This window comes from Vollenhovia emeryi, unplaced genomic scaffold (assembly GCF_000949405.1).
Source record: "Vollenhovia emeryi isolate VEMERY1.0 unplaced genomic scaffold, V.emery_V1.0 DF939226.1, whole genome shotgun sequence".
NCBI lineage: Eukaryota > Metazoa > Arthropoda > Insecta > Hymenoptera > Formicidae > Vollenhovia > Vollenhovia emeryi.
In genome coordinates, this window is record NW_011967140.1 from 312,139 (window position 1) to 324,087 (window position 11,949).

Here is an 11,949-nt window from a genome sequence, read left to right on the forward strand (position 1 = left end):
TCGAGATGGTATCCCTCGGTTCGTCGCCGATCGAGTGGCGTACAGATGTTTCCCCTGGCATATTAATGCTGTACGCGCGAACATCCCCGTGGCGAGGGAGAAAGCGAGAGTGAAAAAGGGAAAGAGGCGGCTGCCCGAAACAGCTTAAAAATCTCGAATTCAAGCGCTTAGAGACAATTGAGTAACCCCTGCTGTGAAATCAATGATTTTACTCGTATTCTTTCCCATCAAAGATATTCCAGTTTTCAAGCAAAATTTGGGACTATTGAATCGCCAGTAATTAGTTAACAATTAGGTTGAATAACCCGACACAACTGGCTACAGGAAACTTCCTTTATTAACACAACGTTTCGGCCATGGGTTTTGTCCCTTTTCAAGTGCATTCTACAGCTTCTAGTCGGCGTATGGCATGTGGTCAAATGCCATTAGGCCTACTGGAGCTAGGAGTGTCACTACTGTAGCCAGTTGTGTCGGCATATTCAACCTAATTCCAATTTTCGTCTGAATTTTACAGACACGTCTTCGCGTTATATTTAAAGAATATGGGCCGGTTTCACCATCTCCGTCGAATTTAGCCAAATTTAAAGTTAAGCGACAGAGAAACGGGCCTTAGTTTAATTCGTTTGTCTCTTTCTAAGGTAACAGTTGGAAAGAGACCAAGAACGAATTAAGCCAAACTTAAAGTTAAGCGACAGTGAAACCGGGTCTTAGTTTAATTCACGTTTGTCTCTAAGGTAACAGTTGGAAAGAGACGAAGAACGCGTTAAGTTAAACTTAAAGTTAAGCGACGCCGGTGAAACCGGGCCTAAGCGTTAACCGTGATCGATTAATTCTGGCCGCGATAAATGCGATTGGTCAATTCCATAGGGACACTGAAATTGACTCGGCCGATTAAGGCTGTGTTCCGATATTCACTACCATTACTGCAAATCTATAGTTTACGTCACGTATACTATACATTTTCAGTACTGGCAGTGAATATCGGAACACAGCCTGAGGCTGCGGTCAAGCTGTCGCTTCAAATGTTTCGAGGCGTTCTTCTTTTTCTTTTCTTCCAGAAAACATCGAGGGAGAAGAGAAACGCTTCGAAGCATTTGTAGGCGGCGGTTCGACCGTAACCTCAAATAAATCGGAAATGATGAAGCCGTCCCTATACACTCTCGTTCACGCACCCGTCGCGCTGGAGAACGGGCCGCAATTTCGACGAGTTGCCCCCGCGAGAAGGGTCTTGCGAGGGACACGCTCCTGCCGCTGCGCTTTGGAACCCGAATCGTCCGCCAGGGGGGCGCTGGCGCAGCGCGCTTTCGCTCGATTCCAAGAATTATCCGGTGGAGGTCAATGCGGACGTTGACATTGAGGGGGGGGCTGGAGCCGGCAGGAAACCGATCCGATCCACGGGCGCAGGACGAGCGAAGATGTCGCACGGCAATTTGCTGCAGGGATACAACTGTGAGTACAATCGCCTTGCCGGGCCTCGCCGTGGCCTCTCTCGCCGATAAGTCGCGCGGATAAGCCGAGCGGGCACCGCACGCGCACCGCAGGAAAAATGAGCTCTGATAATGGCGGCTTTCGTTTATTTGACGCCAGACAAAACAAGCCGAGGGACTCCGGGAGGCCCGCGAGTCGCGGCGCAACGTGACGTCCCGGCGAGTATCGGTCGCGCAACGTGACCGGGGGGGGGCAAAACGCGCCGTTTTCCTCGCGATTTATGTAAACGTTGGTCCCGACGAAGAAAATCGAGAAACAAAATGAACGCCGCTACGTCGGTGAACGTATCGCGCGGCGTGCACCGTCCGAGGGCGATTCCTTGGCTCGCGAATCCTCGGAGGCGTCGACGACATTCCTGCAGGATCCCGTTGGTAGCCTCGGTTTTTTCGATCACGCTCGTGTTATGCGGCTGTTGCGTCGCCGTTCGCGTATGCAGCGGTGCCGGGCAATCGTAGACTGCGTGGAGGAAGCGTTTCGGAGTAAAATGCCGTGAAATGCGATAACAAAAGTTGTCGGTAATTTGCAGATAATACAAATCGAATAATAAGTAGATTGTCCGTTCAATTAAAAATAATAGAGCATATACGTGGTCTATTATTTTTACATTACAAATTTACAAGTTGCTTAAGTAGACGCACGTAATGCGAACAACAATACAAATAAATTATATTTGCAAATAGATCGATCACGCGAGATCGCATTCCCGGGCTACGAGTTTAATTAACACAGGCACTTTGGTATCTCACTAATACGAACATTTGAATACGTCCGATAAAGTTTACGTTACGTAATTATTTTACGTTTCAACCCGATACAACGGCGGATATACAACTGCATCCGTCTATCCATTAACAGCCGCTAACGGGAAATTGTAACACGTAAAACGTGTGTGTCTCTATGCCGCGCGCGTGAACCTTGATGCATAATTTATGAACGCGACGAAACTTGGCGAGACAGATGTTTACATCGTGTAATAACGCTGTACGTAAGACGAGCCGCGCGCATGTTGTCTGTACCGGGGGGGGGGGGGGGAAGGATACGACTGTATCGGGTTATCTCGCTCGGGATGTCGTCCGCCGTTTAGACGGCTACCAAACAAACCGGGCTCCCGAGGAAAAGGTTCTCGATTAATTTTCCGCAAACAATAACATCCGCGAAGCGCATTTCTTCCCTCCCCTCCTCCTCCTGCCCCCCCCTCCCCCCACAGGGTAAGAAAACACCGGGCACCGTGGGTGGACGCCGGGAGCGAGATATCACCTCGCGCGCAGTATTTTTATTTCGCGGTTGCCGAATTGCAAATTTTTACCGATTACACCTACATAAATCCATCGTTGCTGGAATTATAACGACACAATGATAATAAAACAACGGGCGCAGCGTCGAGTATTTTTTTTTAAAGATGGATTTATTCCTAAAAATATAGATTGCGAGAGCCCGTGCTCTCTCGGCCGAACGTTCGGGCGTATATAAAATAATACGGTGCATGTTTGCAAAATAAATAAACAAGTAATAAGTGAAACTGGCTGTTAATATTACGAATAACACGAGAAGTGGAAGAATGTCCTGTGCGATCAGGCTGGATCTTGGGTGCGTGGTGTATTAATTTTTTTTTTTTTTTTTTTACTGAAGAAAGTTGCTTCGAAGTATCAGATATCTATGCTTCTTACGTGCGCTGCGACGTGTCCGCACGGCACAGCGTACCCTCGTAATTATTTTTAAGATAAGACAACAATTTCTCCACGGAGTGCGCTTTTCGACTTCGTAGGGGAAACTCAGTACGACGATCCGCAGGTGCAATTCCCTCGGCCCATTCCGGAGGAAGTTATCAGGTCAGCTCGCAATGTTCCCGTAAATAGTCGGCATAAATACGGGTGCGAACTACTCTTTTTTCCAGTATCGATGTCTAAGGAAAAGTATAGCCACACTGTTCAACAAAAAATGAGATTCTTTTATCGAGCACAAGAACGTTTCTCATAGTTTTTTTTTATTTGGGCGTTGAATACGATCCCGTTTACTAAACAGTTCTAATCGGAATTTTGACAGATTTGCGAATAAAATTATAAAATAGAGTTACCTTAGCGTATTTTGGAGAAACGGTATCGTATTGAGCGTCTAAAAAACTATGAGAAACAATTACCTTCGTCGTATTTTTCTTACGTATTTTTGTGTTGTTGAACAGTGTTGTCGAACTGCACAATTGTTTTATAAAAAAAAGTCTTTCCTTTTAAGATCTAATCGAGTAACGATACTCGGTTTTCTTTCATTTTTACACATATAAAAAAAGTACATTTATGCCTGTAGTAGAGATAGCGTTTGTTCTAATTTCGTTATTATTAATTCCATGAAATTATGAAACACTGCGATCAGTAGCGTTTACGAGGTCTACGTGAAAGAAGACTCGGGCCCGGAATCGAAGAACGGCGACGTGGCGGGTGTTTCGGGTTTGGGGCCCGTCGCCAATCTCCAATTGACCCAAGTAATAAATCGCTGCAATAATTTTATCGATAACAGTGATTTGCGAGCGAGTGAAATTACTTTCAAGGAAGAGTGCGTGGACTTGGATACCGCTATAGATTCCGAAGTGATCAATATCGACGGCACCGTCACGAAACTCGTCGGCAAGGACGCGTTAAGGTACAAAGTAAGTGCCAAAGTAAGGTATCTTAAATATTTGTCGAACTATTAGCGCGGCAAGTTGTTTGCCAAGAGCGAGTGCATATCGTTACAGCAGCAGTTTATATGAAATATTTCACCTGACGGGCGTCGCTCCGTTTATCTAGTTTACCCCCCCCTTTTCCCCTCTTTCTTCTTACTTTGAAGAATGTCATTTGCATACGCCCGTTTCTATAGTTTTATGCCCCAAGTATTTGCCTATCTACATCGCGATGCATATAATTGCGGGAGTATTGTTGGAAACTGTATTTTTACGCAGCATGATGCAATCCTCGAAATTGCGCCGAGCTCTCGCGTATGCGATTTAACCTTACGGCGCCCCTTCGCCGCGATACTTCGTGAATTTCTTTGTTTTCAGCGTTTCCCGTTTTCGTTTAAACTCGGTCTTTTCAGATTTTCGAGCAGAGCGTTAGCGCGCCGGACAAGAATGTGGTCGTATATTCACACCCCATTGCCGAAGCACCTCCGTCCTCGACACCTCGGCTTATCGATAAGGATGATCCGCGATCCAGGCTGCATTTTGTAAAATATCTCAAACGCGACGGAAAGACGCTCAAGATCTGGGAATGTGGCATTTGTACGTAACGCTTTAATTAATAAAGAATATCTTGAGTAAATGGTAATGCTTACATTTTCACATCGTTATTAACTAATAGCCGAACGAGAATTACCGAAAGGCAGGAAAGAGAAGAGAAAATTAAAAAAAAAATTATAGAAATATAGAATTTAAAATAAAAAGTTCTTTCTCCCTTTTGTAGAAATTGCGATTTAGATTTCTCATTTGATTTCGTAGCGAGTAATTACTCTTTAATGTCGACTCGAAAGGCTCGACAGCTTGCTTTCGTTGTAAGAAACTTTTACGTTTAATATTCGAATCAGGTTCAAAAGAGTTTCGCCATCAGTACACTCTGATGAGACACTTGCCGACTCATACCGACGAGAGAAACTTTAAATGCGAGGCTTGCGGCAAGGCTTTCCGACAGTTGTCAACATTGAGTCAGCATAAGGCTATACATAGCGATGCCAGGCCCTACGTGTGCGAATTCTGCAAGAAAACATTTAACAGGTCGGACATAGTAACTCGAAGTTTTACGTTTAACTGGCAGCAGCCAATGTATCTTCCGTATTTATTTGTAAAATTAACTTGTGCACGTTATTTTGAAGTAATACGTATTTCAGAGTATCGACGTTGATCTCCCATCGGAAAACGCACTCGGAACACAAGCCGCATAAGTGTAACGTGTGTGGTAAAGGATTCCATCAAAAGGGTACAACATGCAAAAATATGAATTATACAATAATCATCTCCCACCGGCAAATTCCTCCCGAGAGGATTATTGTCAAACAATCTTCTTTCCCCCCTTTTTCCCTTTAGATTTATTCGTATCTAATGATTTTATTATGTATTTTATAATATAAGCTTATCGCCGTCAAAGAATCCCGAAATAAACGTCTTTTCAGGCAATTTGCGAAACCATGTGTTCACGCATACAAACGAGCGGCCGTACAAGTGTGAGTTATGCGGCAAGGGCTTCAATCAGATGTCGAATTTGGTCTGTCACAAGGTGAAAGCGCACGCACACGCCGACAAGATGCAGTATTCGTGCGGAGTTTGCGGAAAGGAGTTTCCGCGCAGGTTTGCTTTGCGATCGCACGAGGAGTACAAGCACGGTATTAAGTACCGAAGCACGAGCAACGCGCAATCCGCCGTGAACGAGCCCAACGCTGGGAAAAGGTATGTGAGGAAGTGGCTGCGACGTTAACTGCGACGTACAATCCGTAATTATTGGCGCAATAAATGTGTAAACGATCTGAAAAAAAATCGTTGGAATTCGTCTGCCATCCCGAAAATATTCATAGAATGCGAGCAGTAAATTCCAAACTGATTTAATTAAAAATATCGATCTCTCTGTTATGGATTACCGGTTGGTATTTTTGATGGATGGGAAAGGTACCGCAAAAATAGTTTAATTAAAAGCAATTAGTTGTAATTTTACAAGTCAATCTCTTATAAGAGGGGGAGTCTTTCTTAATTAGTTCGTTTCCCGTAGGGGCTAGATAGATGATCACAGCGCTTATGTGTTTAATTATTATTTCACGCAAAAATTGATTTTAATTATAGATATTTCAGCGCACAATGTATGATTATACATTTTCAGCAAGAACGTTAGGATTATTCAGTTGTACAACGGCGATCGGAATCAAACGAGTGAGAGCAAAGAGAAGGATTATTTCGACTCGGTTAGTGTGTATTTGATTTGCGATGGATACGACGAATTATGGATTGTGTAATTAATTTTGGAATCCTATTTCATGAAAGTCGGATTTGATGGACAGCATCGTGATAAACAAGATCGATACGAAAGCGATGGAAATGGCATTGTTCCAAGGCCAGACTCCTTTCGCTCTTTACAAACCCGCGAAAGGTATACCCGTACTCGTTAAAATTTCGCCCACTATGAATAATAATAAGCACGTGAGTACACTTGCACATTATCAGTAATTAGATCATTTTGGAAATTTAAATTTGTAGCAAAAGAGAGATAAGTGAGCGCAAACATTAATCGTATTATCTAGAAAAAATTGTTATTAAAATATAATATTAATTAATCAGAAATTAAATAAATAAATTTATGCATAATTGGAAAAGTTATAGTAAAGTTAACTAAAGTTTTGTAATTTCTTCTTAATACAGTCTTATTATTTTTACGTACTAATATATTTGATGAAGCTCGGGATTCAATTGACTTTGCAAGAAGCTTATTTAAAGTTACGTGTTCAATATTACAAGCAGATTGCATGATTTGCAAGTATATTTGTTCTGTTTATTTTGCTGGGTAATCCCGACAGCTTCCCTCAAGCTTAGTCTGTTACAATGGGATTTATTGCACACGATAATTTCTATGTGTATTAATTAATAATATCTACTAATATTTAATTATTCAACATGTTGCACTTGATAATTATGTATTATTTCGTCACAGATACTTACACCTGCGACTGCCGAAGATTTGCGAATGGCAGGGAAAATAACTTTAAATCCTACCGAGACTTCAGACGCTGACGGTAATAAAGCTGTTCAGGTGAAGGTACCGGTAGTCGCTACTGTGATACAGAATATCGAGCCCGATGGCAGATCTAGCTTTATCATCGAGCCTCCCGGTGCGGAGGAGGAGCAAGGTAAGCGTCAGTCTTGCAAGGCGAGACGTGGCAGAAAGAGACGCGCTCCTCTCTTTAATCTGTCGTCGTCAGATGATCTGGTGACAGCGCTGGACTCGCAGTTCTCACCGTCTGCGCTCAATCGCAACGAGCCGGACCGGCAAAATGGCCCCAGCTCCACTACGTCGATGGACGAGTGTAACGAGTTACTAGAACTAGCTGCGCAAGGTGGAATACAGTTTGTTCGCGCCACGGAGGACGGTCGTTACGAGGTAATGTAGAAACGATTACCACGTTCAACGTATGAACCCGTGTTAGGCGCCCGGGTAGTGGCGCGTCCGGTAATAGTCACGTTTGGAGAACAGGACGATGTCCCTTTTGTTCCAACTTAAAATAACTTTCCCTACAGTCAATTCAATTGTTCCTGCGATATATTTTCGCGGGTTCTAAAAAATTCAAGGCGAAATGGTCTATGATAACTGCGTCTCGAGTACGATGATTCCTGCGATAAACTTGGTAAAATCGAGAAGAGAAACGATCGTTGATATGGCTTAATTTAATGCAAGAGCACGGATTTTAAGGTATAACGTCGTCTTTTCCGACATATTTATCCCTAGAAGGACGACGTACTTTTCTGTACGCAGAATTACGGCGTCGACGTCTTTTCGATCGACTTTTCGACCCACCGTACGCGCGACACATTCGGGGAGTATTCATGTCAGGCGCCTTCATTCCTTTACATAGAATTCTCTATTTAGAGAACCGCTACGCGGTCGCGTTTGCGAAACGTGCTGTGTAACGTTCTTATAGGAATATATAGCGTTCCCTGGAATTTATCTTCGGAGCTTCTTCAAATTAGCCGTAGAAACTCGATTAATTTTAACATCTATATCGATAGACTCCAAATACTACAAGAGTCTTAATTAAATCCTTTTCCGTCGCGATTCTTCCAAGTAACTTTGGAAAGCTAATTGATTTTCATTCGTAAAATTTAAGTTGATGGACGAATCTCGTTTAAAATCTCAAGATCCTTCTCCGCCTAAACGCTCGGTTTAAACCTACCTTATTCTGCGCATAATATTTCAAATTCATTAAGGTTGATCACAATTTGTGATTACGTAGCATTATGACTTTTTTGTAATTAGGAATTATCGTGACTATAAAGTATAATGAAAGTGTACTTTCATCATATTTGTGTGCATGTGTGTCGCACGGTTCGCCTTATCGTAATAAATTATTCCGATCATGACGAAGCTTTAAACAGTTCAATGCCCTTAATGCGCGCCCGTTATGGCTGCAGGTCATGACGAACAGCGAGGCCCGCGACTTAATGACGCAGAATTCCCATGACGTAACGATTCTTGACGGCGAACAGGCGGACGCCATCAATCTCGTGAATATACGCAATAACGGCGACGTCATCATCGGCGACAACGATAATCAGATCATGGTACTGGAATCCGGCCAGAAGTCCAGCGGTATGTCAATGGACGCCATCGAGATTCTCGAAGATAAAGACATTAGAATTCTCGACAGTAAAAGCCTCGACGATCGTTTCGTGGATGGCATGACATTCCTCTCGCAGACCAAGATCGACGATCTCCTGCTGGGTCCCAAACCGCTGCCTCTCGATGGCGACGGCGCTCTTGCCGGGCACGACGATGGTAGGTGGAATTGGCGCCGTAATGTTACGATTTACAAAAATCCTTTATGTGTTCGAGATTTCATTTTCTCAAGTACCATATAAGTCCGAGCTGATCTCAATTTGAATTCTCTTATGCTTCAAGTAGCTAATAATTAATTAGAAAATCCAGATAAGGAGGAGCAAATTTACAGCCATGTTAAGTCTCTTGAGTTGTTTGAAGTCTGTTCTAAACCAGTCGTATGCTCATAACTTTTGTCAATGGTTGCCGATCCCAGCGATGGCCGTGGCGCCGAGCCAGCAGGACCTAACGAGCATCTTGGGTCATCCCTCGAACCTATCCACCAGCTCGCAATCCTCGTTATCGTCTCTGTTAATGAAGAACCATCCGCCATTGTCATTATTGGGCGAAACACTGCCGTATCTAAAGAGCAGTCAGAGCATTGCGGAAGATCTAAATATTCTCGGCGCCTCCCCCATGGAAGATCATCATTCGGAGTACGAGTCGAAGTTGAAGTTGTCCTCGGTCTTCGACGACGACTGCGATACCGGCTTGATACCCTTTGGTCAATCGGACATGAAGATGTTCGACTCCGGAAGTCAATGCATGAAGGTATAATTATTTAAAAAATCATTTCGCGAACGCTCGTCGATGACACTTTTGGACGATACATTTCCACGACATGTTTTACAGCCTTACAGTGACAAATTTTGCTTTCCACCTCCGAAGATATTCCCCGGTCTAAACGAAGTGAAGATCTTGGGACCAAAGAATCACAGTCACGAGTTGATAGTCCCGCATCCTTATCAAGAAACAAGATTTCTTAGTCCTTACGAGCAGTTCCTCAAGAATTCCATGCAGAACGCTTACGTGTCTAATACCGCCGATCCCGCATCCGAAGGATGTAGGAAGGAGGTGAAAATACTCGGTAAAAAGCTCGGAACTGGCATTATCACTACGACCGAGGATGGTGACATTGTTAAAGTTGTCGATGACAAGTCTAAATTTGTAAGTGAAAAATCATATCTTCTCTTTTCTGATTAGTTTTTAAGTATAATATAAACCCGAATCACTTTACAAAACATCACCGTTTATTTATAACGTTTTTTTTTTTAGAGACTAACGACGGATTTTTTAACGAAGATCGATTGGATGTTTGACCAGCAGTCTAATTTATTTGATGAAATACTTGGCATTTGATTGCAGGAAAGCACGATGGACTTCTGCGATAACGCTTTGCAGCAGTATACGACCGTGTCGCCGAGACGACTGCACCGGCAGCCGCCGATGGAGAACGATGCGGACAACTTTTTGCTTCAAGTAAACACTTTTGAAAATAATTATTATAGGAACGACGATAAAGAGAACATTTCTCTGAACCTGTGCAGACCGGCAGCCCCAGCTCGGATTTTCTGAGTTTCGGTAATCGCTTCGCCGGCAAAGACTTGTCGCCCGATGGTCACATCGATAGAAGTCAGAGGAATGATCGCGGGGACAGTTTTACGTCTGGAGAAATGTTGGATCTGGATTGACGAAGCGCGACGGTAGATAAAATGGACTCTTCTGGAATTACTCGTTTTTTTGTGTCGCTATCCTCCGCGGTTCGCCTGACAAAGTATTCGTGCATCGCTTCGATCCTGTTCGATGCGTATATAGAAAAGCGGAAGGTAATACGTGACTAAAAAAATAATTAAATTATGCAATAAGAGGGGAGGTGCGTCTTGGCAATTTTATAGTTTTCCGTTCTGCAAAAGATTGCACCGACTTTCACATCGACAGATTGAATTTTTATTTACGCATTTTTTTGCAAATTTTGTTGCTAAGTATTCAGTGATACTGTATGAAAATTGTGCTGTCTAATATTTTTGAGAGCACGCAACGATCGATTTGCAACTGGATGAAGTCCTTTCGAAAAAATGAATGATATTATTTCTAATAAATTACGGATGAATCTCTGTTTTATGGAATATGCTCGTAAATCGAAATATTTGATATCTCAGATATTTAATAAATTTCTTCATTAATCTTTATATGAATGGCGGTTCTTAAATCACGCCATATTGCTACTTTCGGGTTTTCTACACTGATTTACGTAATATGATTGTATAAATCTGCCCAGTATTTTATATTCAGATATTTGAATGTTGAAGAATAAAGTATAAATGAAAGCCTTTCTCTTTCAAACTCCCCTTTCACTCGACCGCGAGAAATAAAATGTATATCCGTTAGTACGAGAGAAATCATCCAAGCATTGCTGTTTTTAATAAATACGTGGGATAGAGAGATACGAAAGGCTGCGATATCCCGACACGAAGGTTATTTAGATTTATTCGCGAATTCTCGACTCGGCAATATTTTCACCGCGCGCACGTGCCAATACCAATAGGTGGAGTGGTTAATACCGTCTGCCCTAGCATCCATCCCTGCTACTTGATAGTCAGCTCCCATTCGGAACCGCACCGTCTTATATAGTAACCTGTACAAGCAATCTGATTCGCAATTTGTGGGATTTAGAGTTGACGTGAAAGACAAATTAGTCGGCAATTTGTTGACACTCGACTCTTGTGTGCGAAACGTTCATTAGACGTATATTTTTAACAGGGATATATCTGAAAAAAAAATTATCCACGCTTGATTATATCCTTAAACAATTGTCGGGGCTTTTCTTTCCTTTCACGTTGCACTTTGTCGCTTTACAATAAAATTTATGAATCTATGAGGACAGAGATGTTGGTATTGGTAAGTGCGCCTCGGCATACCTATCGAGTGATATCTTACGGTTGGAGTTAGCATTTATCTTCACTACTTGATAGTCAGCTCGTAGAAACCTCTCTACATTTAGATAACGCGGGAAGACCTGTAATATAATATCTTGGAGATCGTAAGAGCGAAATAAGGGTAATAAATTAAAGTGAAAAGAAATAACGTTGCTTGTTGCGTGCATCGATGAAGCAACGTAGCGTTTTCTGACACGAGATATTCGGCA

General features: G+C 42.8%; 1 protein-coding gene across 1 annotated transcript; it reads left to right on the plus strand.

Moving 5' to 3' along the window:
• Positions 1-3,841: 3,841 nt before the first annotated feature.
• LOC105560626 lies at positions 3,842-11,551 on the plus strand (the record flags this gene model as incomplete). Its single annotated transcript, XM_012009882.1, has 13 exons — positions 3,842-4,129; positions 4,555-4,738; positions 5,041-5,227; positions 5,341-5,429; positions 5,623-5,896; positions 6,321-6,402; positions 6,482-6,637; positions 7,146-7,592; positions 8,621-8,984; positions 9,241-9,575; positions 9,657-9,971; positions 10,170-10,283; positions 10,352-11,551. Coding segments are annotated over 13 exons (2,979 nt in total), but the record flags the coding sequence as incomplete, so codon positions are not given.
• Between the last annotated feature and the right edge of the window lie 398 nt (positions 11,552-11,949).